The sequence below is a fragment of the Nelumbo lutea genome, chromosome 7 (assembly GCF_056320005.1).
Source record: "Nelumbo lutea isolate HS-2025 chromosome 7, American lotus-T2T, whole genome shotgun sequence".
In the NCBI taxonomy this organism is placed as follows: domain Eukaryota; kingdom Viridiplantae; phylum Streptophyta; class Magnoliopsida; order Proteales; family Nelumbonaceae; genus Nelumbo; species Nelumbo lutea.
This window is the reverse complement of record NC_142690.1, coordinates 56,571,039-56,596,305: the sequence shown is the minus strand read 5'-3', so window position 1 is coordinate 56,596,305 and position 25,267 is coordinate 56,571,039. Positions and strand designations below refer to the sequence as shown.

The 25,267-nt window shown below is 39.1% G+C and overlaps 1 protein-coding gene across 1 annotated transcript in view; it reads right to left on the bottom strand.

Moving 5' to 3' along the window:
- Positions 1 to 24,288, bottom strand: part of FC2 (ferrochelatase 2) — a 129,603-nt gene extending 105,315 nt beyond the window's left edge. Inside the window, exons 1-3 of the mRNA XM_088952771.1 lie at positions 23,948 to 24,288; positions 17,914 to 18,241; positions 1,682 to 1,825 (exon numbers count right to left, since the gene is read on the bottom strand). Of these exons, the coding sequence (XP_088808897.1) occupies positions 1,682 to 1,825; positions 17,914 to 18,241; positions 23,948 to 24,012 (537 nt within the window). The 5' untranslated portion in view covers positions 24,013 to 24,288. The remainder of the gene's footprint in view (positions 1 to 1,681; positions 1,826 to 17,913; positions 18,242 to 23,947) is intronic.
- Between the last annotated feature and the right edge of the window lie 979 nt (positions 24,289 to 25,267).

Genomic DNA, 25,267 nt, shown 5'->3' with positions numbered 1-25,267 from the left:
CATTTACTAAAAAATCTTTGAATGCATCAATTGTCCTTATCTAGTGAGCTGCTCTATTTAGAATAACTTCACATAATTCCTCCTTTGATCTGATTTTCTCATTAAAAATTCTTCTATTTCTTTCCTCTCACAATCCATATTACTACAGTCCAAATTGCTTTCCACATAATTCTTCCCCTTTCTTGGTTGTCTTAAGAAGCTTGGGCAATAAGCACACTATATCCTGTGGAGATATCCACCTGTAGCCAAAAAAAGAGCAGCAGAATTCCCAAATACCAAGAATAAAAGAGCAAGACAGCAATAAATGAGATAGGGTTTCACCACTTGCATGGCAAAGGAGGCATATGTGGGGTGAGAGGCTAACATTTGGCCTTCTTTTCACAGGTATTTATCTTTCCAAGACAAACTTCCCAACACAAAGCCTGGATTTTAGGTGGGATAAGCTTGCTCCAAACTTCTTTCACAGGAAAGTTCTCCCCCAAGTTATTGGACTGCAAGAGAGCATTAAGGAAGCACAAGTGAAAATACCATTAGGGGTACAAGACCAAATTCTAGTGTCCTCCCTTGACTGATCAGGGAAAGTTTGGTCGAGTTTACCCAGTAATTGGATGAGTACCTCACATTCATTGTCCCTCAAACCCCTTCTAAACCCAAAATCCCAGTTAATCCCTGAAGGAGTCAAGGAAGCAAATCTCGAGACAGGTTGTTGTTTATAGTTCAACAAGGAATAAAGGCTAGGAAAGGCAAACTGAAGGGGGGTTTCAACCATCCAAAGGTCTTCCCAAAACAATACCCAGGTCCCACTTCCCACATCATATCTGATATAGTTGATAAAATTTGGGTACACCACCTGTATTGATTTCCAAGGAGGCAGAGAGGCTGCTGAAGAGGCTACTTTTGCATCCCATCCATTATTCGTTGTCCCATGAATGCTTGCAATTACTGTATGCCACAAGTATGTCATTTTCCATCAGAAATCTCCATAACCATTTCCCTAACAGTGCTGTATTTCTGGAGGTTAGGTTCCCTATTCCAAGTCCACCCTGCTCCTTTGGTTTGCTAACTTGCACCCACTTCACAAGAAGATCCCTCTTCTCATCCCCTGGTTCCCAAAGGAAGTCTCTCATGATATTCTCTAGTCGATTTGCAACTCTAGCTGGAATTCTAAAGGTGGAAAGATAGTAAATAGGTACAGGATAGGCCAGGTTTCATTTCTATCAGAAACCAATCAAACAATTTCATTGATGTGCAAAATTAAATTAGATACAACAAGTACAGAATATGCCAGGTTGACACCAGCCAGAGACCACAAAAAGTATCATCTCAAGAAAGGAAATAAAACACCTATCCTCACCCCACCCCACCCCCGCCCCCTGAGAATAACGACCAGTTAAATTCGGTTGCTATATGATTGACTAAAAAGTCTATCATATGATATATAATTTTCACCAATGTGTAATGTTGAACAGAGAAAATATAGCCAAAGTTTTGGTCACAAGTTTGGAACTAGTTCACTTATCATTATTTACAAGTAAATTGCTCAATAATCATCAAATAAACTACAAAGTATGGGAAAATGTTGAAGATGACTTCTTCATCAGAAAAGGTTCCTTGCTAGAGAATACAAATGCATAATGGGGTACAGTTGCAAAAAAGGCTAATGAATGCTGATAAATCATGCCTGTGCATCAGTTATCTGTCGAAGAGGAGAACCACCACCGATTGAAGCATATCCTTCTTTGCTCTTAGGTGCCCTCACCACAGATATGAATTGTGCCAGAGGCTTTTGAAGAAATCGGAACAATCTTGGCAGCCGAATAATATCCTGTCATTTAAAATGTCAAAAACTTGAAAAGGGGAAAAAAAGAAAATTCTAAGATGAAGATGTGATAGTAGAAGAGTGGTTGAATCCAAGAAAAAAGCCTATATAATACAAACCATGTGGTGAGTTTGGTGACAAGCATTTAAGTTTACACTGCATCTTTATCTGAAGAAATTAACAATTTTTATCTTATTACATTTTAATCTGCAGGGAATATTACAAATTCTTATCTCTTGATCCTTTTCAAAAACAAGAATTTACCCCCATAGTGGGCTGATCTAGTAATCAGCTAAGCTATGAAATCTTCCATCATAAAAGGCAAAGCCATATGGTGGAAGATGTGCTTTTAGGTGATATGACCTCGGAATAGAAGGAATGAAAAGATCTCTAAAAGGACAGGAGCTACAATAAGTGGACAAATGACAAATTTTTTATAGTGTATTGGAGGCCAATAAGTGCATTTATTCTAGGTGGCATCTAAGACAGAGAATGCATAGGGTTATGCACAATGAAGTTTTGGAGTGTAATTAAGGCTCCATTTGTTTGTAATGCAATATCATTTGCACTAGTAAAATGCATGGGAGTGAAAATTCTAGTTCAATTTTATTTTGGGCTTTGCATTACTTTGTTTTAGGTTTTATTTTATTTCATCTACACTGCAAACAAACAAAATAAGGTAAAAACTAAAACAAAAATAAACCACAATTTGCATTCATTCATTTGCACTCCTATAGTTTTGCCCCAGTGCAAATGAAATTGGTTGCAAACAAACCAGGCCTAAATATCTATTGCAGAAGGTTAGGTTCAGAGGCCAGAGCTAAATGGTGTCAGTGGACGTCAAAACGCATTATCTACTGTCTCCCTTTCAGTGGATAATTAATGGTGCATCTGAAAGTTGCTTCCTAAGTGAAAGAAGGTTATGCCAAGGTAGTCAACCAAAGTAAAGTGATTCAAATGTTGGGTAAAAATGGATCCTCTACCCAAATATGCACATGACATCTTGCTATTTTGTGATGCATGCCATGAGACTATATATTGGAGATGCCTCTTGGTATATTTTGAGGCAGCAGAAGGACCATAGTAAATACGTATATGGAGTAAATGTGGTACATAAACATTTGTGTACACCTCAGAACCAAGAACAAAAAAAATGTGGAAAAGTTAGTCAAATAAATGTGATGCCATAAAGAACAGATAGATAAATGCTTGTAGGAACTCAGTAAAATCTGAAAGGATGGAAAAACTTACTTAGTTACTTGGAGGTTACAGATAGGTTGAATTAATAACTTTTTATGTCTTCTAATATGTAGAACTACAGTTCCAATCTATATTTAAATCAAACCTATTGAAATGAAGAGAACCTAAGAAAAATAACATAGTAGGACAGAGTAGTAGATGAGGGGTAGGTGTTAAGGAAATAACTAAAACATGTTCCAAAAGCAAAAAAATCCAATTTCTCATTCCATTCTTCTGAGAGAGAAAACATGAATAGGAAATAGTGGGATAAACTAGTTTTCACAATAATTATGGAATTTCCACTGAACACTAAGGGGGATACCTAACCTATTGACCCAACGACTGTGAAACTTGAAATGAACCCTACCAATGGCTCCAATAACTTTTTTTTTTGAGAAAAAGTTAACCAGATTTCATTGATAGAGATAATAAGTACATGGTAGGTGTACTAAATGAACCCTACCAAGGGGCGAAGCTTGTTGCTGTATAAATTTTCTAGGTTTGCTCCCAATTTAGCTAATCCATCAGCAATATGATTCATCTCCCTCGGGATCCACTTCAGAATAACATTCAAATGCTCCAGGGTGTCTCTTGCCTCTGACAGATAATGACTCAACCTCCATGGGCCCCCCTCCTTCTCTTTCGGCCATTTGATGGTATTGGCCGAATCTTCTACTATGGATAATTTCTGAATGCCTAGGTTTTTTTATGATTCTGATACCAGTGAGGGCTGCCATCACTTCAGCCCTTTTTGAGTCTGTAATACCTAATGGACCACTAAACGCCCAACAAATCAGTCCCTGTTCATCCCTCAAAATTCCACTTATCCCAGCTTTGCCCGAATTGCCTGCAGCACACCCATCAAAATTTAGAATCATCCCTGCTTCAATTCGAGGAAGCTGAAGACTTTTGGTTGGTTGAGGGTGATTTGGGAGAAGAAGGATCAATTGGATAGTTCTGTTAAGATCATTAAGGGATAGGTCTTGAAACATCTCACTGTTAACGGCGCATGATTTACAACAGAAGAAGATATCTACGATTAGGTCCTCTAGAGATCTATATCTGTTTTCAAAAATATGCCTGTTTCTTTCCTCCCAAATTCCCCACAAGACTGCATGAACCACGGTTTGCCAATACACTTTACCTCTTCTGCTCGAACCTGGCCCATACCACTGGTTGAGAAACTCCTAAATGTGTTTGGGAGAGACCCAACTATAGCCTAACAGGTTTAAAAAATACCACCATATCTTTTGAGAAAAGCTACAATGAATGAGTAGATGATCTGCTGATTCCCCTTCTCTTAGGCAAAGCACACATACATGAGGAGAGATATAAACTTGCAATAACTGGAATCCAAATAAAATTTAAAACGAATAAGTTACCCCTATGACAAATTTGTTTTTGATAGGAAACGATAACTTCATTAATTATAATAGTTAAAATTTATAACTGTCACCATCCAAGGAGCAAATTTTTTGAGCCGTTGATCGGTAATAAAATAGAGTGTTACATTGATGACATGGTCGTGAAGACCCAATTTTCAAATTTCTTGTTGAATTATTTACAAAGTGCTTTTCAAATTTTGCGAAAATACAATATGAAATTAAATCCAAACAAATGTGTCTTCAGAGTCACCTCGGGTAAATTCCTAGGCTATATAGTCAACCGACGTGGCATCAAAGCCAACCCGGATAAAATAAAAGCCATCATATATATGAGACCACCCCACAAAATAAAATAGGTTCAGAGGCTGACTGGCCGGATAGCCGCCCTGAGCTGCTTTATGTCCAAGTCGGCAAATCGCTACCTACCCTTTTTAAAGCCAAGCCCTTTGACAAATTTAGTCTCACAAGTAAGCCCAAAACATCTCCTGCCTATTTACTCCTTGCTAAGCTAAAGCATCATCATTCCATTTGCTGATCTTCTTGCCCGCTTAAACTGCACCCCCATGACAAAATTTATAAAAAATAAATAAATTGAAAATTCCTAGACTCAACTTTAGGACATTTATTATGCCCAAGAACAGTACCAGTACCAAGGGGATGAAGAAGAGAATGGAAGATAAGAGTGAATTGGCCTACCTATTTTTTCAAAGGATCCAAAGAGATTGAAAGAAGGATACAGATAAAATAAGTTGGCTCTCCTACAAATAGGGAAGGAAATAAATTGGTAGAACTAGTGCCAAAAGGTTGAAAGGGGGATTACAATGGCCATGCTCAGATTTCAAACCTCAATGGCCAAGCTCAGATCATTTGTCCATGTGGTAGCGTCCAAATGTGAAAAAAGACAGTTGGATGGGTAGAGAACTTTGACTCATTTGCTCTTGGTGGCAGGCCGTTCCTAGTAGGTGACATTTTGTAATGTTCCAACGGAACATTCCTAGAACAGAAACATAACTATATCTTTGTTACACAAAAGAGAAATGGAGTTTGTGCAGGCAGGTCAGTGGAGGAGATCTTTGAAGATAGAAGCAAAAAATTTCCTGTTCGAAGAGATGAGAATCAAGGGGAAGGTAAGCCTAAAGGTAAGGGAAGCGAAAAAGGGTACAATATTGCTGAAAGGATTAGAAGTGATCGAGTGGCTAAGAGAGTTCATAGCTGGAGCCTGTTCAAAAGGTAAGCAGATAAACTGGCAGGATTTTAGTACATTAGAAGGGAGAAGATATGTTGTTGAATGTAAGAGGAATAGAAAAGGTTTCTTTATAGCTTTGGCTGAATTTTTTGGTAAGGGACGAAGGCAACTGGTGTGTCTACCAGCAGGAAAACAGAACCAAGGATGGGGGGAAGTTGATTGGTTGTTCAAAGAGTTTTTAGCTCAGAGTAGCAAATGATAAAAAAGCCTCCATAAGGGAGGAGAAGGCATATCTCAGCAACAGCAGGGTAGAACAAGGGCCAGTGGTCATGGCAAAAACAAAAGGCCAATGCAGAATTGTGGGAGGTCTAGAGAGAGAAGAGTGGGATAGTAAACTTGTGCTACAAGCCAAGGAAAAGGTTAATGATTGAAGGAGGGTAGCTGACTTACTGGCAACCAGGTTGAAGCATCATCATTCGATAACTGTAAAGCCCTCCTAGATCCAATAGAGAATGAATTGGAAATATCAGCTATCAATGTTCAAGCTGATTTTGGATCATTCACAGTCTTTAAATGGAATCCAACATCCAACTCCAAGGATTTATTTGTCGAAGATGGTGTGGTGGTGTGTGTAATAGGCTTGCCATTTCATCTATGGAAACAAGAAGTAGCAGAGTCTATAGCAGTATTGTGTGGAGGAATCTTGAAATGAGCTTTCAGGGGTGATTTTTATTCAGTAACAATCCTGCTAAGTGGTGTGAAGCCAGAAGACATTCCACGAAAGGTAAAGGTACGAACAGAGGGGAGTTTTGTCTCTGTGTGGCTAGCATCCTCCATTGAAGCAGGGTTGTGGAAGGAGGCTCGTATGGTAGGAGGGGAGAAGGGGGAAGAAGAAGCATTACGTGGACTTGTGAGATTGGTTAATTCAAATGGGAAAGAATGTTTCGCTAAAAAGGGCCAACAAATTTTGGGAAGCCAAAAAGCTTTGGGGCAGATGGAAGGTCAAACCTGTAGAAAGCAAGAAAAGGCTATGACAAATGGCAGATCTTTTGCGCAGGTGGTGTCAGGGGAAATAGACAAAAATTTACCAGTGTCTATAGGGAGAGGGCTGAACCAGCAACCTCAGATAGGGAGGGTTGCTGGTTCGACCATTAAAACAGGGGGGCGTGATTTGTTAAGAGGTCACGTGGGAGGAAAAGACTTAGAAAATGGGCCCAGTCGAGTGGGTCCCTTTTCTAGTGGGCCGGAGAAGGCAACTCAAGTAAAGGCTTTAAAGTTGGGTTCTTATATTACAAGTTTTGAGCCCAAGGCCCATTACAAGGCAGATGGGCCAAGGGACCCTTTAAGTAAGCACGTGACTGGGAGGAGGGATGAGATGATAGACGAGAATAAGCGTCTATCTTCTTCTACCATGAATCCCTCCTTTCGGTCGAATAGTTCAGGTGCAAAACCTCAAGACTCTCAGTCTCGAGGCTCTCTATAGTGGGTCCCATCCAACCTAGCGAACCGTCTCTCACCAGACAGACGCAACCCGAGATACCTGAAGCCTAGTGATTTGAACAGAACAGGGTTTGAAGATTGGTTGAGTGAACAAAACAGCAGTGACAATTCTGATAGAGACGAAACTTTAAGTTTGGGAAGTCTATCTCCGAAAAGCAACAATGATTTACTTGAAATAGAAAGTTTGCATACAGAGTTGTTGTTTTTAGAGGAAGAGATTGAAGAGGCAAGTGGCGGGAAGACTAGAAATGGTGAAGAAAATGGTCCTAAAGCTGTGAAAACTCCTCTTCCCTTCGTCGAGGGAGCTGACCCTGAGTCTAATGAATTATAGGATGTTCGTGGAGAGGGACAAGAATCGGCCGTGAGGATGGATGTGGGTATTCTAGTGTCGGAAACATAGAGAAAGGTTTTCCAAGTGGGTAGGTCGTCAGGAAGTGATTCTTTCACTATGTCTACTTCACAACTTTGTCCAAAAAGCGGATGGGCCTTAAAACCATTTATCGCCTATCAGCAACTCAATTCCAATGATTCTAGTCCTACCCCCGTCCTACTAGGTATGGGTGTCAATTCTTTTTTAGGTACCGACTTGTCTGCTATGCCTGTAACAAATATTCCAGCTTCCCATCCAAGAGGTTCTAATGCAAGAGAGAGGGTGATAGTGGAAGGAGGAGAGAGGGTGATGGAAGCAAGTAGCAAGGGGGAGGCAGACAGAATTTGGGAGTTGATCTGTACAATGATGGAGGAACAAAATAAAAAGGAAGGACTTGGAGAAAGATGTTGTAGCCAAAATAAGTGTGAGCAGGGCAAAATTCTTCCTCAAACATTGGCTGGAAATGATGGAGAAAAGAAAGAGGATGATTGCTGTATTAGGAAGAGGGGGGGGGGGAACAAATAAGAAAAAAAGATCTGAAGTGGAAAGGCTAATTTCAGACATTGAGGGGGATTTAGAATTCAGTGGTAGAGGGGATAGGAGGAAGGGCCTAAAATAAGGAGAATATGGCCTCTTATTGGGTTCTTTTGCTACTTTGTCTCGAAGAAAATTATTAGCAGGAATGTAAGAGGGTTAGGGAGTGCAAGGAAGAGAAGGGTGATCAAACACCTACTCCGAAGGGAAAAACCTGATATTGTGCTGTTACAAGAATCCAAATTGATGGAATTATATGGAAGATGGGTGAGGGGTTTTTGGAGGTCTAGAGGTTTAGGTTGGAGCTTGGCTCCTTCTTGGGGAGCCTCGGGGGGGATTGTAACACTGTGGAGGGAGGATGTGGTGGAAGTAGTGGAAGAATTGATAGGCAGATTCTCAGTTTCCATTAAGTGCAAGAATGTAGAGAATGGGTGTGTATGGGTTTTAACCAATATTTATGGCCCTAATTCTTATAGAGAGAGGAATGAGATGTGGGAGGAACTATATGCAATCAAGGGGCTATGGGATGGTCCTTGGTGCCTGGGCGGGGATTTTAACGTCATTAGATTCTCTGATGAAACCAGTAATCCCCAACAGGTAATCTCAACAAGCATGAGGAAATTTAATGGTTTTATTGAAGATTGTAACCTGAAGGAAATACCTCTACTGCAAGCCAGTTACATTTGGTCCAACCTTCAGGAAACCCCTTTGTGCTCGAAGTTGGATAGGTTCCTATTTAACCTTGCCTGGGAGAATAGTTTGGAAAATTTGGTTGCTAGGGCGTTACCCAAGGTCACCTTCGATCACTGTCCTATCCAAATAGGTACTTAGTCTTTTCCTATAGGACCCAAACCTTTTAGATTTGAAAATATGTGGCTTACCCATCCAGATTTTGTAAAAAAAGTGAAAGAGTGGTGGGGTGAGGAGGAGAGGGGGGTAAGATGGAAGGGGATCAAGTTCCACAAGAAATTAAAAAGGTTGAGAGCCAAAATAAAAGAGTGGAATAGAGATCAATTTGGTAAAATTGAGGAGCAAAAATTGGGCCTAATCTCTCGAATAGAGAACTTGGATGTAAAGGAATCTCACAATGGGCTGACCGAGGAGGACAGAGTGTTAAGGAGACAATTAAAAAAGGATTTGGAAGAGGTGTTATTGAGGGAAGAAATCCATTGGAGACAAAAATCTAGACACAAGTGGATTAAAGAAGGCGATGGGAACACTAGATTCTTCCATGATTTGGCAAATGGGAGACGAAGAAAGAATTTTGTGACCAAGAAAGAATGTTGTAGCCAAAATAAGTGTGACCAGGGAAAAATTCTTCCTCAGACATTGACTGGAAAGGATGGAGAAAAGAAAAAGGATGATTGTTGTATTAGGAAGGGGGGGGGGGGAGGAACAAAGAAGAAAAAAAGATCTGACGTGGAAAGGCTAATCTCAGACATTGAGGGGGATTTAGAATTCAGTGGTAGAGGTGATAGGAGGAAGGGCCTCAAATGAGGAGATTATGGCCTTTTCATGGGTTTTTTTTTTTTTTTTTGCTATTTTGTCTCGATGAAAAATATTAGCTGAAATGTAAGAGGGTTAGGGAGTGCAAGAAAGAGAAGGGTGATCAAAGACCTACTCCGAAGGGAAAAACCCGATATTGTGTTGTTACAAGAATCCAAAATGATGGAATTAGATGGGAGATGGGTGCGGAGTTTTTGGAGGTCTAGAGGTTTAGGTTGGAGCTCGTCTCCTTCTTGGGGAGCCTCAGGGGGGATCGTAACACTATGGAGGGAGGATGTGGTGGAAGTAGTGGAAGAATTGATAGGCAGATTCTCAGTTTCCATTAAGTGTAAGAATGTAGAGAATGGGTGTGTATGGGTCTTAACCAATGTTTATGGCCCTAATTCGTATAGAGAGAGGAATGAGATGTGGGAGGAACTTTATGCAATCAAGGGGCTATGGGATGGCCCTTGGTGCTTAGGCGGGGATTTTAATGTCATTAGATTCTCTGATGAAACTAGTAATCCCCAACAGATAATTACAACAAGCATGAAGAAATTTAATGGTTTTATTGAAGAATGTGAACTGAAGGAAATACCTCTGGTGCAAGCCAGTTACACTTGGTCCAACCTTCAAGAAACCCCTTTGTGTTCGAAGTTGGACAGGTTCTTATTTAACCTTGCCTGGGAGAATAGTTTGGAAAACTTGGTTGCTAGAGCATTACCCAAGGTCACCTCCGATCACTGTCCTATCCAGATAGGTACTGAGTTTTTTCCTATAGGACCCAAACCTTTTAGATTCAAAAATATGTGGCTTACCCATACAGATTTTGTGAAAAAAGTGAAGGAATGGTGGGGTGAGGAGGAGAGGGGGGTAAGATGGAAGGGGATCAAGTTTCATAAGAAATTTTTAAGGTTGAGAGCCAAAATAAAAGAGTGGAATAGAGATCATTTTGGTAGAATTGAGGAGCAAAAATTGTGCCTAATCTCTCGAATAGAAAACTTGGATGTAAAGGAATCTCAAAATGGGTTGACCGAGGAGGACAGAGTGTTAAGGAGACAATTGAAAAAGGATTTGGAAGAGGTGTTACTGAGGAAAGAAATCAATTGGAGACAAAAATCTAGACACAAGTGGAGATTTTTCCATGATTTGGCAAATGGGAGACGAAGAAAGAATCTTGTGACCAAGCTAGAGATAGGAGAGGAGGTGATTACCAACCATAGCCAGAAAATTTGTGGACCACTTCAAATCAATTTATAGAAGACCTTTGAGTGAGAGAGCAGTCGTGGAAAGGGTGGAATGGCCAAGAATTGATGACGGAGTGGCAAGGTGGCTGGAAAGGGATTTCGATGAAGAAAAGATTAAGAATGTTGTCTTTCTAATGGATAGATCCAAGGCTCCAGATCCAGATGGCTTTACAATGGGTTTTTATCAAAACTGTTGGGAGGTGTTGAAAGAGGATTTAGTTGAAGTCTTTAAGGAATTTGCAGACAATCACATTATAAACCCTGGAATTAATGCCACCTTTTTTGCCTTAATACCTAAGAAGAATGATGCCAACCACCCAAAATATTATAGGCCTATTAGTCTGGTGACAAGCATCTATAAAATTCTGGCTAAAGTGCTTTCGTTGAGGATCAAAACAGTCCTCCCTTCTATCATTAGTGAAACCCAGGGGGCTTTCATTCAAGGGCGACAAATAACAGATCAGATCTTAATTGCGAATGAGTGTGTGGAGGAAATGAAAAGGTCTAGTAAGAGAGGTTTCATTTGTAAATTGAATTTTGAAAAGGCCTATGATTTGGTGGACTGGAAGTTTCTATTAGAGGTTATGCGAAACTGTGGATTTGGGGACAAGTGGTGTAGTTGGATTTTTGGGTGTATCGGTACTTGTCACTACTCTATTCTGGTAAATGGTATGGTGAGGGACTTTTTTCCAGCTTGCAGGGGTGTCAGGCAAGGGGATCCACTCTCACCCTTCCTTTTTACCTTAGTAGCTGATGTGATTAGTAGGATCATTACTAAAGCTAACAGTGAAGATGCCATTAGGGGTTGGAGAAAAAAGGGGGGATTACAATGGCTGAAAAGGATGCAGAGAAGGAAGTGGATGACAGTTGTTTTAGGTAGGGGGGGAAAAAAAGGAAAAAAGAAGAAAAAATATCTGAAGTAGAAAGGCTGATTTCAGACATTGAGGGGTACTTAGAATTCAGCGGTAGAGGGGATAGGAGGAAGGGCCTAAAATAAGGAGAATGAGGTTTCTTGATAGGGTTTTTTACCACCTTTGTCCCGATGAAAATTATTAGTTGGAATGTAAGAGAATTAGGGAGTGCAAGAAAGAGAAGGGTGATCAAAGACCTACTTAGAAGGGAAAAACCCGACATTGTGCTATTACAAGAATCCAAACTGATGGATTTAGATGGAAGATGAGTTAGATCTATCTTGAGGTCTAGAGGTGTAGGTTGGACTTCGGCTCCTTGGGGAGACTCAAGGGGGATTGTAACTCTATGGAAGGAGGATGTAGTGAAAGCAATGAAAGAATTGATGGGTACATTCTCCATTTCCATCGATTTCAAGATTGTAGAGGATGGGTGCATAAGGGTTTTAACCAATGTGTATGGCCCCAACTCCTATAGAGAGAGAAACGAAATGTGGGAGGGGTTATATGCAATCAATGGGTCGTGGGATGGCTCCTGGTGCTTGGGTGGGGATTTTAACGTAATCAGATTTTATGAAACTAGTAATTGCCATCAGACTAGCATGAGGAAGTTTAATGGTTTCATTGAATATTATGAGTTAAAGTGCAAACCAATTATACTTGGTCCAACCTTCTAAAAACCCCTTTGTGTTCAAAATTGGACAGGTTTTTTATTTAACTTAGCCTGGGAGAACAGTTTGGAAAACTTGGTTGCTAGAGCTTTACCCAGGGTCGCCTCTAATCATTAGATAGGTACGGAATCCTTTCCCACTGGACCTAAACCTTTAAGATTTTAAAATATGTGGTTAATCCATCCAGATTTTGTGAAGAAAGTGAAGGAGTGGTGGGGTGAGGAGATGAGGGGGTAAGATGGAAGGGGGTCAAGTTTCATAAGAAGCTAAAGAGGTTGAGAGCAAAAATAAGAGAGTGGAATAGGGATCATTTCGAGAGAATAGAGGAACAAAAATTGAGCCTAATCACTTAGATAGAAGACTTGGAGATGAAGGAACCTCAAAATCTTGTGACCAAGGAAGATAGGGGTTTAAGGAGACAATTGAAAAAGCATTTGGAAGAAGTATTATTGAGGGAGGAAATCAGTTGAAGACAAAAATCTAGGCACAAGTGGATAAAGGAAGGCAATGGGAATACTAGATTTTTTCATGACCTGGCAAATGGGAGACGAAGAAAAAATTTTGTAACCAAATTGGAAATAGATGAAGAAGTGATTGCTAACCAAGATGATATAGCCAAGAAGTTTGTGGACCATTTTAAATCGACCTTTAGAAGGCTTTTGAGTGAGAGAGCAGATGTAGAGGGGTTGGAATGGGCAAGATTGGTTGATGAAAAGGCAAGGTGGCTGGAAAGGACTTTCGAGGAAGAAGAGATAAAGCAGGTTGTCATTCTAATAGATAGATCCAAGGCACCATACCCAAATGGCTTTACAATGGCTTTTTTATCAAGATTGTTGGGAGGTACTAAAAAAGGATCTAGTTGAAGTATTTAAGGAATTTGCAGATAACCACACAATAAGCCCTGGAGTCAATGCCACATTCTTAGCCTTAATCCCTAAGAAGATTGATGCTAACCACCCAAAAGATTTCAGGCATATTAGTCTGGTGACAAGCATGTATAATATCCTGGCTAAAGTGCTCTCTTTGAGGATCAAAGAAGTTCTCCCATTTATTATTAGCCAAACTCAAGGGGCTTTCATTCAAGGGTGACAAATAACATATCAGATCCTAATTGCAAATGAATGTGTGGAGGAAATGAAAAGATCTAGGAAAAGAGGTTTCATGTGTAAATTGGATCTTGAAAAGGGTTATGATTTGGTAGATTGGGAGTTTTTTGTTAGAGGTGATTAGGAACTGTGGTTTCAAGAACAAGTGGTGTAGCTGGATATTTGGGTGTCTCAGTACTTGTCACTACTCTATATTGGTTAATGGTGTGGTGAAGGATTTCTTTCCAACTTGTAGGGGAGTTAGGCAAGGGGACCCACTCTCTCCTTTTCTATTTACTTTAGTAGCTGATGTGATTAGCAGAATCATTACTAAGGCCGATAGAGAAGATACCATTAGGGGTTGAAGAGTCAGGAGAAATCAGATTCCAGTCACCCACCTTTACTTTGCAGATGACATAATGATTTTTTTGTGAATGAGGTATTAGCAAGAAGGTAGAAAACCTAAAGGAGCTAATCAAAGGTTTTGAAAAAGTATCTAATTTGAAAATAAATCTGGAAAAGAGCTGCATAGTAGGTATTAATCTGGAGGATTGGGAGATTGAGACCATATGGAGTGTCTTGAGTGTTCCATTTCTTCTTGACCTATGTCCTACTTAGGGCTTCCATTAGAAGCAAATCCTAGGGAGAGTAGATTTTGGACCTCAGTGCTAGAAAATTTTAAGAAGAGGTTAGCTTCGTGAAAGAAGAATTACATTTCATTGGGAGGGAGAATCACTCTAATAAAAGCTACATTGGCTAACTTACCCACTTATTTCCTATCTGTTTTTAGGATACCACCTAAGGAAGCAAGGAAATTGGAGAAATTGATGAGAGATTTTCTGTGGAAATCAAGAGAAAGAAAAAATGATCATTTGATTAAATGGGAAATTATTTGTAGAAAGAAAGAAGAGAGAGGTATGGGAATAGGGAGGGTCAAAAATCAAGCTTTGTTAGGGAAATGGCTCTGGCGATGGCCACTGAAAAGTGAGAGGCTTTGGCATGAAGTGGTGGGAAGCATTCATGGGAGTCCAGAGAATGGATGGGATGCTGGTGCATCAAGGCAGGCTAACTTGGCAGCACCTTAGAAGGCCATCCACAACACTCTTCCTCAATTTCTGAGGTTTGTTAGGTATGAAGTTTGTTCTGGAAATGCTGTCCGATTTTGAGAGGACATCTAGGTAGGAAACACCCCTCTAAAGGACCTATTCCCTTTATTATTTTCTATTTTATTGTATAAAAAGGAGGTGGTCTCAAAATTTGTCTCATCTTTAGGAACAGCTATAGCTCCTAATTGTGAATTCGAGTTTTGTAGGGGCTTAAGGGATAATGAAACTGAATCTCTCTCTGACTTACTTGGCTGCCTTAATCAAGTTTGCTTGGACCCCTCTAATCCAAACAAAAGGGTGTGGGCTCCTAGGCCCAAAGGGACCTTTACTTGTGCCTCTTACTTTTAAGTCCAACTCTCATTCTTCTGTCCAACAACTTTTTCCATCAAAGGAAATTTGGTGCAGGCCAGTTCCCCCATAGATTATGGCTTTTTGTTGGGAAGTGTACCACGGAAAAATAAACACTCTAGATAACTTACAAAAGAGAAGACCTTTCCTCTGTATTTCTCCTAACTGGTGTACCCTCTGTAGAGCTCATGGGGAGGATTGTTATCATCTACTAATAGCGTGTCCTTTTTCTGCAGACTTATGGGCTTGGTTACTCTCACTTTTTGGGAGTAGTTGGAGCTTACCAGTAGAAGTTCACATGATCTTTGACCATTCTACTTTCTCTTGGCCTACAAAAACAGGGGGAATTATGTATAGATGTGTCCAAGCGGCCCTAATTTGGACACTATGGGAAGAAACAATGTGGAGGTGCATTAGAGTTGCTGCTTTGTGGACAATTTGGGAAGAAAGATATGTGAGGCTTTTCCAAGAGAAGGAAAGAAATATTCAGACTGTAAAGGATTCTATTTTGGCCAGGGCAATCCATTGGCTGAGATCATTGGACTCCTTTAAAATTTTCTCTTTTGATGACATTTGGAGGAACTGGATAGTTGTGGCTAGTAGCAGTACCAGAAAGAACAAGGTACCAGCCGTGTGGTTGCCTCCTTCTGAAGGCTGGACAAAGCTGAATTTTGATGGTAGCAGCCAAGGCAATCCAGGTCCCTCAGGGATAGGAAGGGTACTGAGAGATAAAGACAGCAATATCTTAGCTTTATTCTCAGGCTCCGTGGGTATAGGAGACTCTATTAGAGCTGAGCTTCTAGCGGCAGTACAAGGTATTCAGATTGCAGACCAGTTAAGAGTTCAGAACGTACTTATTGAAGGAGACTCCAAAGTTGTTGTGGGTTGGTTAAAAAATCCAGATTCAGTTATCTGGTGCTACAGGGACATTCTGAGGAAAGTTAATTGGCTTTCAAGGAACATGACTGTTAATTCTCAGTGGGTGGGTAGAACAGCTAATACCATAGCGGAAGGGTTAGCTAAGCAAGGGGTATCAAGGGAACATTTATTCTGGGCAGCTTTGTAAACTTTCATTTCCTAGTCTGTTGTAATACATTGTTGTTGGTTAGGAGAGGTACCAGCTCGTGCCTCTCCTTGGGCAGTCTGTATTGTATTATCATATTGTTCTTTTTTGAATAAAATATCACACACTTATCAAAAAAAAAAGGAATGCTATAACTTTTCAAGAGAAGGAAAAGAGCAGCCAAGAATTGAAAGACTGTGTGTTGAATAAGGCAATACATTGGCTGAAGACCTTGGAAATTTTTCAAGATTTTTCATATAATGCTTTTTGGAGAAATTGGTTAGCAGTAGCAAGGTGATCTTCCTTCAAGAACAAGATAGTTACAAGGTGGCCTCCTCTGTTTCAAGGTTTGCTGAAGTTGAACTTTGATGGAAGTAGCTTGGGTAACCCAAGGCCCTCTTGAATGGGGGTGTTCTAAGGAATGAGAGTGGAGAGATTGTTCTGCTTTACTCAGGTCCTTCAGGATTCAGAGACTATTAGGGCAGAGCTATTAGCTACTGTACAAGGGGTACAATTTGCAAACCAATTGGGGGTAGAGCAGTTAATAATTGAAGGGGATTCCAAAGTGGTGATGAGCTGGCTGAAAAACCCTAAGCATATGGTGCTACAAGAATAAAATTAAGAAAGTCATGTGGCTGACAAGGAATATGTTGGTTTCTATATAATGGTTGGGGAGATCAGAAAATGCTATGGCTGATGTGTTAGCCAAACAAAGGGTAAATAGGGAAGAAATGTTTTGGTCTCAACTGTGATTTCTGTAATTTATTTTAGTGAACTTGTAAGCTTTTAGGAGGGGCTGCAGCTCACGCCTCTCCATGGGTTGTTGTACGAAATTACACTTCTAAATCAAGTTATTAATTAATAAAATTTTACAATTGCTCATCAAAGAAAAAGGATACAGATAAAATACTAAAAGGCAAACAGAGAATAAGGAACCCTGAGACTGGTTCACTTGTTGCCTTAGAAGGGTGAGGGAGAAAGCCATAACTTAGATTTTTTTTTTAAGATAAGACATACCTTGGATTTTCATTTGCAAGTGGTGACATGTTCTCCCCAATTCCCCATCACTTTTATTAGAATAAAATACACACATATCAGCATGCACATATTTCTTTAGTTTTCAAGAAATAAAACTTAGTAAATACTGGCCCAAAAAAAATAGTTCTGTATTTTGTCATACAGTTAGTGAGAATATAAGAGAGAGAAGAGAAGAAAAGGGGGCAAGATATTTTGAAGAAAGGAGAGAAGAGTTCAATTTTACCAAGCCAGTGTTGCATGGACTCCCCTAAGTGGATGAAGTGTCCATGTTTAACACATGTTGATTTCCGAAATGGACACCTCTTTTTTTATCAATAACTTTGAAAAATTTTTGGAAATCAACTTCTTGTTGATTTCCAAAATGGACACCTCAACATAACATTTTCCTTTATCTGCTTATTTGACATAAATGAGCAGCTAATATATACAATGAATGCCATTTTTTAATGGAAACAATTATTAAGTAACAAAGACAAAGTTTTAGACCTTGTTTATAGCTTGATAAATTTAAAATTCAAAAGAAAAAGATGAATTATTTTAATAGTTTATACTTTTCTATGGGCATGCCTTCAGTTCCTTGTTTTTCTGACATTTGGTCACTCATTATGGAGTGGTTGTTAGCTCACCTAGAATTTGAAGACTTTTCTTCATGGATCACTCACTATGGACTATGTTAGATCTTATTTAGGATGAAGTAGTTTTGAGTGTCTTGTTTTCTGAATTATGAATTGTTTGATTGTTGAGTTAATTATCAATTGTTTCACTATTTCTGTACCTTTTAATTTTCAATTTTTATTTTATTTACTATATAAAAATAGGAAAAAAAGGAAGGGAAGAGGAGGAGTTCAAATACTGGGCCATATAGTGTGCGTGACTTGTAAAGAAATTCAAATAGAAATAGAAAAGGAAAAGGAAAAGATTCTATGTACCGGGTCAGCAAAAAGGTTGAATAAGAAAGGTTGCACATCTTCAAGAGTCTCTGGACCTCCAAGGTTCAACAACAGAACTCCAACCTTTTCTTCACCAATAACAAATGTATTAGATAAATCTTGAGTTTTAGAGGTCATTAATGCCCTCAATGACAAAGAATTCTTTTCAGCTGATTGCTTTGAAACTGAAGATGGAAGCTCAATCCATCTTGAGGAATATCTGGAAGCCACACAACTCTTTTGGTAATATGATCTAACACAAGCCTCCATTTGAACCCCAGAATAATGATGAAACCTCTGAGTCAGACATGTTGGCCGTGGTAATAGTCTGGAGAAAAACAGAATGTCAAATTATAGAATTACACCAAATGTATTCGTAACTCTACACTATTTCAAATAGCATATAAAATGCAATATAACTGTAGCTAAATCCCCATCATTGCACTCAAAGCAAAACCAGATTACTGATTTCTCTTCTTGTCCCCTTTTTTATTGATGCATAAAAAGGTTTAATTTTTTTGTGTCTCAATATTATTAGGACGTATAGGAAATATTTTAGTGCATACCTCGCAATAAAAAGAATAGAAACTGAACTTAGCATTTTCTAGAGTGGACAAAACCCCATACACTGACATACATGTATGCTTGTACATAACATACATATTTAATTTTATATCCATGTCACCAGTTATGATATAACTATACCCAGCTTCTTAATTACTTCTAAATCCAAGCCCATCTTCCCTTTTTTTCTCTACCTCAATCAAACCAACTAATGCTATGTTTCATTACATGGTGTCCAACATTTAGAAGGAACTTAAACGACTGGGAAATTCAGGACCCAGTTTCCTTGATCAGCTTGCTTAAAACCTCACACCCTCAGTTAGAGCAGGAAGATGAAAGGATATAGAAATGGGAAAGCTTGCAGAAATTTTCAGTAAAGCCATTCTTCAAGAACCTGAACTCTTGATGAGGCAAAAAATAAAAGAAGAAAAAAATGGAAAAAAAATATGAATGAATTCTGTTTTGCATGTTTTTTGTAGTAGGATTCCAAATCGTTGTTTTCGGGTGCTTATCTGTTAGGTTTTGGTCTCTTGGGTCTTTCTGTAACAAAAGTTATCTTTTGGGGTTCATTTGATGTTAGTTTTGTTCTTAAGGAGCTGCTTGTGAGAGGGAAACATTGTAGGGGCTTATGTCTAAATATTTTAAAAGAGAAGGGGGTTGTTTCTATAAGGGCTTTGTTTTGTTCTTTCTCTCTTGTTTGAGTTGTAGCTCAGCCCCAACTAGGGTTTTCAAGTATTGGGAGCTTGGGTTTTGAAAAGTCAACCCATTTTGGCACCTTCCAATCCCTCTAACGTAGCGCGTCCGCACGGGAGGCCAGCTTGCTGCCATTGTTACTGTAGCGGAACTGTTCCAAGAGGAGTTTTACTTCAGCTTCAGGTCTGAAATCCCTAAAAATCCAACTCGTTTTGTGTTTTCAGTTTGGTATTTCTTGTGCTTATTGCTGTATACTTTAAGTGTTGCATGTAATTTGTTTTTCTATCCACATCAAGTGGTATCAAAGCAAGTTCTTTCCTTGGGTTTGCTTCAAAGTTCATCTCCTTGTCATGGTTGTAAGGGGTGGACATGGTAGAGGTGGTAGAAGACCACAACATGTCACTGTAGAGATTTTCCAGGAGGCTATAAAAGGGCTGCAAGAACAGATTGAACATCTTGCTCAACTTGTAGGTCAAAATGCTGTTAGGGATGGTGACATAACAAGTGGTTTGGGGCTAGGAAGAAGAAGACAAGCTCCTAGAGTTGATGAACAGCCCACTAACATTATTAGTGAAGAATCAAGTGAAGACATTGAGCAACCTGAAGGTGATCAGCATGAAAGGAATAACAACCAACGGTGGGAAGACTGAATAATACAAGCTTTACAATCCAATCAAGGTGGTCATGGTGCTCAACTTCATACTAACGAGTTTGATGGTGAATCGGAACCCGCAGAGTTTCTAGGTCAAAATGCTGTTAGGGATGGTGACATAACAAGTGATTTGAGCCTAGGAAGAAGAAGACAAGCTCCTAGAGTTGATGAACAGCCCACTGACATTATTAGTGAAGAATCAAGTAAAGACATTGAGCAACCTGAAGGTGATCAGCATGAAAGGAATAACAACCAGCAGTGGGAAGACCGAATAATACAAGCTTTACAATCCAATCAAGGTGGTCATGGTGCTCAACTTCATACTAACGAGTTTGATGGTGAATTGGAACCCGCAGAGTTTCTAGACTGGTTGGACAGCATTGAAAATTATTTTAATTGGAAAGAAATGAATGAAGAAAGAAAAGTGAAGCTTGTAATAGCAAAGATGCGTGGGACAGCCTTGGATTGGTGGAAATTTTACCAAAGGGGCAGAGAAATGAAGGGGAAAAGAAAGGTTAATTCTTGGGGAAGAATGAAAGAGAAGCTGAAATCCCAATTCTTACAGCCAGATTATGAGCAAATTCTTTACCAAATGGTGCAAAATTTAAGGCAACGGGAAATGAGTGTAGAGTACACAAAAGAGTTTAATAGATTAACTCTTCAAAGTAATATAACTGAAACTGAACAACAAAAAGTTAGTAGATATATCAATGGTTTGAGGCTGCTAATACAGGATCAAATCAGCCTACATTGCCCATATAAAATAAAGGATGCATATCAGCTAGCTCTGAAAGTTGAAACTCAATTGAGTTGGAGCTCGGGGCGAAAACTAAGTGTTGTCCAAGGTACACCTTCATCAGTAGGCCGAAGTGTTGGGGTTGGTAAGGGTCATGTGATCAACCAAATACAACCTACAGTCCAAGGGGCTCCAAATGCAACCAAGAGCAATCAAGGGTAGCCTACTGTTAGATGTTTCAGGTGTATGGAATTGGGACATAATTCCAATGAATGTCCTAAGAGAAGGATTGAAGGGTAAACACATCTGGTTGACGAAGTCATTGATGAACAACAAGATGATATAGACCATGTCGAGGATGGACAAGTAGCTGAAACTATTGAAGCTAACGCATTAGAGGAAGAAAACTTGGATGGGGAAATTGAGGGTGAAGCTCTAGTGATATGGCGCTCCATGGTTGCACCTAAAGAACCACTACCAAGGGATTGGTTGAGAAAGAATATCTTTAGAACACATTTTACAGCTGGTGGGAAGTTGTGTAACCTTATTATTGACAGTGAGAGTCTTGTTTCTCAGGAGATGGTGGATAGATTACAACTCAAAACTGTTCAACACCCCCGACTATATTGTATGAGGTAAGAGTTTCTTCTAAATGCTTAATTAATTTCTCTATCGGTAATACATTTGAAGAATCAGTATGGTGTGATGTTGTCCCAATGGATGCATGCCATATTCTTTTAGGACACCCATGGCAATACGATCGTAAGACCATTCATCATGGGGACAAGAACATATACAGCTTTGTGAAAGACAATAAGAAAGTAACTCTTAAACCAATGCAACTTGATTCATTTCTAAAGAAGGAAACCAAGCCAACCATTGCTCTCTTCACCTCAAACAAATTGGCTCAAGAAGAAGGAAATTTGGATGTTGCTTACGTACTACTTGCAAAAGAAGCTAGCAAAGAAACACCTATTCCAAAGATGGTGAAGAAGCTACTTCATGAGTATGCTGATGTGATGCCTGAGGAATTACCTAATGGCCTTCCTCCCCTAAGAGATGTACAACATCATATAGGTTTAGTGACAGGAGTAGCATTGCCTAACTTACCCCACTATAGAATGAGTCCTAACTCCTAAGGAGCATGAGGAGCTCCAAAGACAAGTAATAGAGTTGTTGAAGAAGGGGCTGATCCGTGAGAACTTAAGCCCATGTGTTGTACCAGCTTTACTCACACTAAAGAGAGATGGTAGTTGGCGTATGTGTATTGACAGTCATGCCACTAATTAGATTACAATTAAATACAGGTTTTCCATACCCCGCCTTGATGACATGTTAGACACATTGGCTGGCTCACAAGTCTTTTCAAAGATATATTTGAAGAGTGGGTACCATCAAATCCGTATCCGAGAAGGGGATGAGTGGAAGATTGCATTCAAGACTAAGGAAAGTCTTTATGAATGGCTGGTTATGCCATTTGGATTGTCTAATGCTCCTAGTACCTTTATGAGGTTCATGAGCCAAGTTCTAAGACCATTTATGGGGAAGTTTGTGGTAGTTTATTTTGATGACATACTCATCCACAGCAAAGATCATGACAGCCACTTAGAACACTTGAGAGCAGTCCTACAAGTCTTGAAACAAAATAAGCTATATATAAATTTGAAAAAGTGTAATTTTATGACAGATCGATTGGTGTTTTTGGGGTATGTTGTTTTAGCCAAGGGGATTGAAGTGGATCAAGAAAAGGTTCAAACTATTCAAGAGTGGCCAACACCAAGAACCTTAACTGAAATTCGTAGTTCCCATAGGCTAGCAACATTTTATCGCCGATTTATAAAGAATTTCAGCACTATTATGGCACCCATTACTGAATGCTTGAAAGGAGATGAGTTTACATGGACTCTCGCAACTGAGAAAAGCTTCCAAGAGCTAAAGATGAGGATGACCAAAGCTCCATACTAGCCTTACCTGATTTTAACAAGCTCTTTGACGTTGAATGTGATGAATCCCATGTTGGGATTGGAGCTGTCCTTAGCAAAGAAGGCCGTCCAGTTGCTTACTTTGCAATGTTCAACTTTGATTCTTAGGTCTATTAATTTTCTTAATTTTTTTCTCTAGAGTTTAGTTTCTTTTTTGTATTTTTTGATCTTTTGTAGTCCTAAATTTGCTTTTTTAGTTTCTAATTCACTACATCCCATCCTAAATCGTCCCAAATATCATTCCCTACCTTCGTAAATCAAACCTTAGCCATTAAAACTCTCAAATTCCAAAAGTTTCCTTAATTTTTAGTCTACATTTTGCTATAGCCCTGCATCATTTCTGTTAGAGAATAAAAACCTATTCAGAAACCTCACCTAACATCTTAAGCTTTTAGGTTGAACAATTCTTTTAGATGGTACCAGAGCTTGTTTAACCAAGTGGTCTAGTGCTTGATCCTCACCGCCCCCGTTAATTAATTAAAATTCAGCACAAGGTATGGGTGGGTCTGTGCTTGTCTACGCTTCAAGCCCAATGGGCTTTCATGCGAGGGGCATGTTAGATACTAAAAACTATTCAGGGACTTCAATCTAACAGCTTTTGATGGGTAAATAACAACTATTGAAATCCGGAGATGAAAATGGTAAACAAAGAAAAAGGTATCCACATAAACCAACCTGTGTGAAAAAAGAAAAAAAAGGACTGCATAATGGTGAACTACACAAAACCAGGTAAAGCCATTGACCATGGGTTCCAATCCATTACATAACGAGGAAACCACTACTCCATCAAAATGTTAAATGTTTTAAGTTGGACAAAAAAAAGATAAACGTAATAATCTAGCTGTGAATCAAAAGGGGCAAATGAAATCATCAAACGCAATAAATTATCAATATATGACGTATAGAAGAAATCCACACTTGTAAATATTCATGGATAGCCAGCCATATTACCCTTTGCCCTACAAGATACACACCAATTAACAGTTGGATCTCACGTCCAGGAAAGCAATTAAAGGGAGGAGGTACTAGCACCATCATTAGAATGGTTTAAATAAAATACTGCCACAGCTAATACATATACCAATTAAAATACTAAACGTGTCCCAGAAAATTGGCAGACTACTGATGCTAAAAGTCAAGGGCATAAACAGCACGTGTAGTTGAACTGTTAGGAACAAATTAGCAACCATGTTGTAGGCAAATTATTCAGAACAGTAGCCCTTTTTTCCTACTTACGGAACTTACGGCTTCCGACTTAAATAACAACAAGCCAATGAACCCAGGATAACACAGAAGATCACTACAATCTCCATCTCAGACGCCCTAGATTTCTAATGGGCTCAATTTCTGTTGCATGATCAATAGAAAAGATCATTACCAGAAAAATAGATGAACGAATAAGCTCACCTAACCGATGAAGAAGCTTGATGAGTGAAATTTGAAGGTCTGACTCTGAGCTCTATATTTGCCATCTCAATTACGATGACTTTCGAAACAGAGGCAAGCTTGGAGATGGAAGATTGGTGATACAGTCCTTGGAATGGAAGAGTTGGCTGACTGGGGAGTGATCAAGGAACATTCACGCCAGCGTCGGGCGTTGGCGTGAGTGTCTGTTCGAGGCCATTTTAGATTTGCGTCCTTGGCTTTTTGACCATTCAATGGAGAACATGGCCCAGAATTGGGGAAGCCTCGATAAACTTTTGCCAAATATCAGTCAAGAGACTCTCAGACACATCAAGTTTCTGACTGTTTTACTCTGGTAGGTTTGCGAGTAAACAGAGTTTCACTTCATTGACGACGTGGCTGAATTTGATTGGTCAGATGTATCATTAACGTACTCCTGCAACCTTTCCTACTTTTTTAATTTTCTTTTGTGGTGATAACGGATAACGCTTTTTTTGGTAGAAAATATAACGGATAACTGGATAAGGGTAAATGTTGGAGGTGACGAAAAATTACTCAAAGGAGCCTTTCTTTTTAAGTTATTTTCCTCATCACTGCCTCTCTATCTAATAATTCCTAAAAGCTGCCTTGTTTTTTAATTTTTGCCTTCAATTCAATTCAAGCACCATCCAAATCTTATCTCAAGTAGATCTTTCCAAAAAAAAAAATTTTTATTCTTATCTCAAGAAGAAAACGATATCCTTACTAACAGAGTTCACCATTTCGCTTATCAGTGTAACCTACACCATTGCGATATCACATTAAGAAGTAGTAGTTTACTGAAAATAGTGTTGGATGGTCTCTTTTTGTATCTAGTTTATCTGTTTCTTTTATGTTTTAGTTCATGGGACCCTTGAAGGGTGTATCTATCCTCCCAAATATTTAAGATAAAAGTGATCTTGTGTCTCATTATTTGTTTATCTTGGGTATGGAGGGTCTTCTAAGAATGCACGTTAGGGCTAAGAAGCATAATTTGATTCATGGTGTTGAAATCCTACACCTCTGATGTTTCTTTTTCTTTTTCTTTTTTTTTTTTGTTAATGATGTTTTTCTTTTTATGAGGGTGTCTAAGAAGGAGGCTGCCAATCTATTGGGCATCATTAATAAATTTCAAGGAATGTAAGGAAACTTATTAATTGCCAAAAATAAGGTATTTTTTGCAGCAAGAATGTAAGTCATAAAGGACAGAAACTTCTTAAAATGCTATTTAAAATAAGTAATTTGGATTGTAAGTCAAAGTATTTAGGTATTTCCTATTTTGGAAAAGAAGAAAATAGTATCATT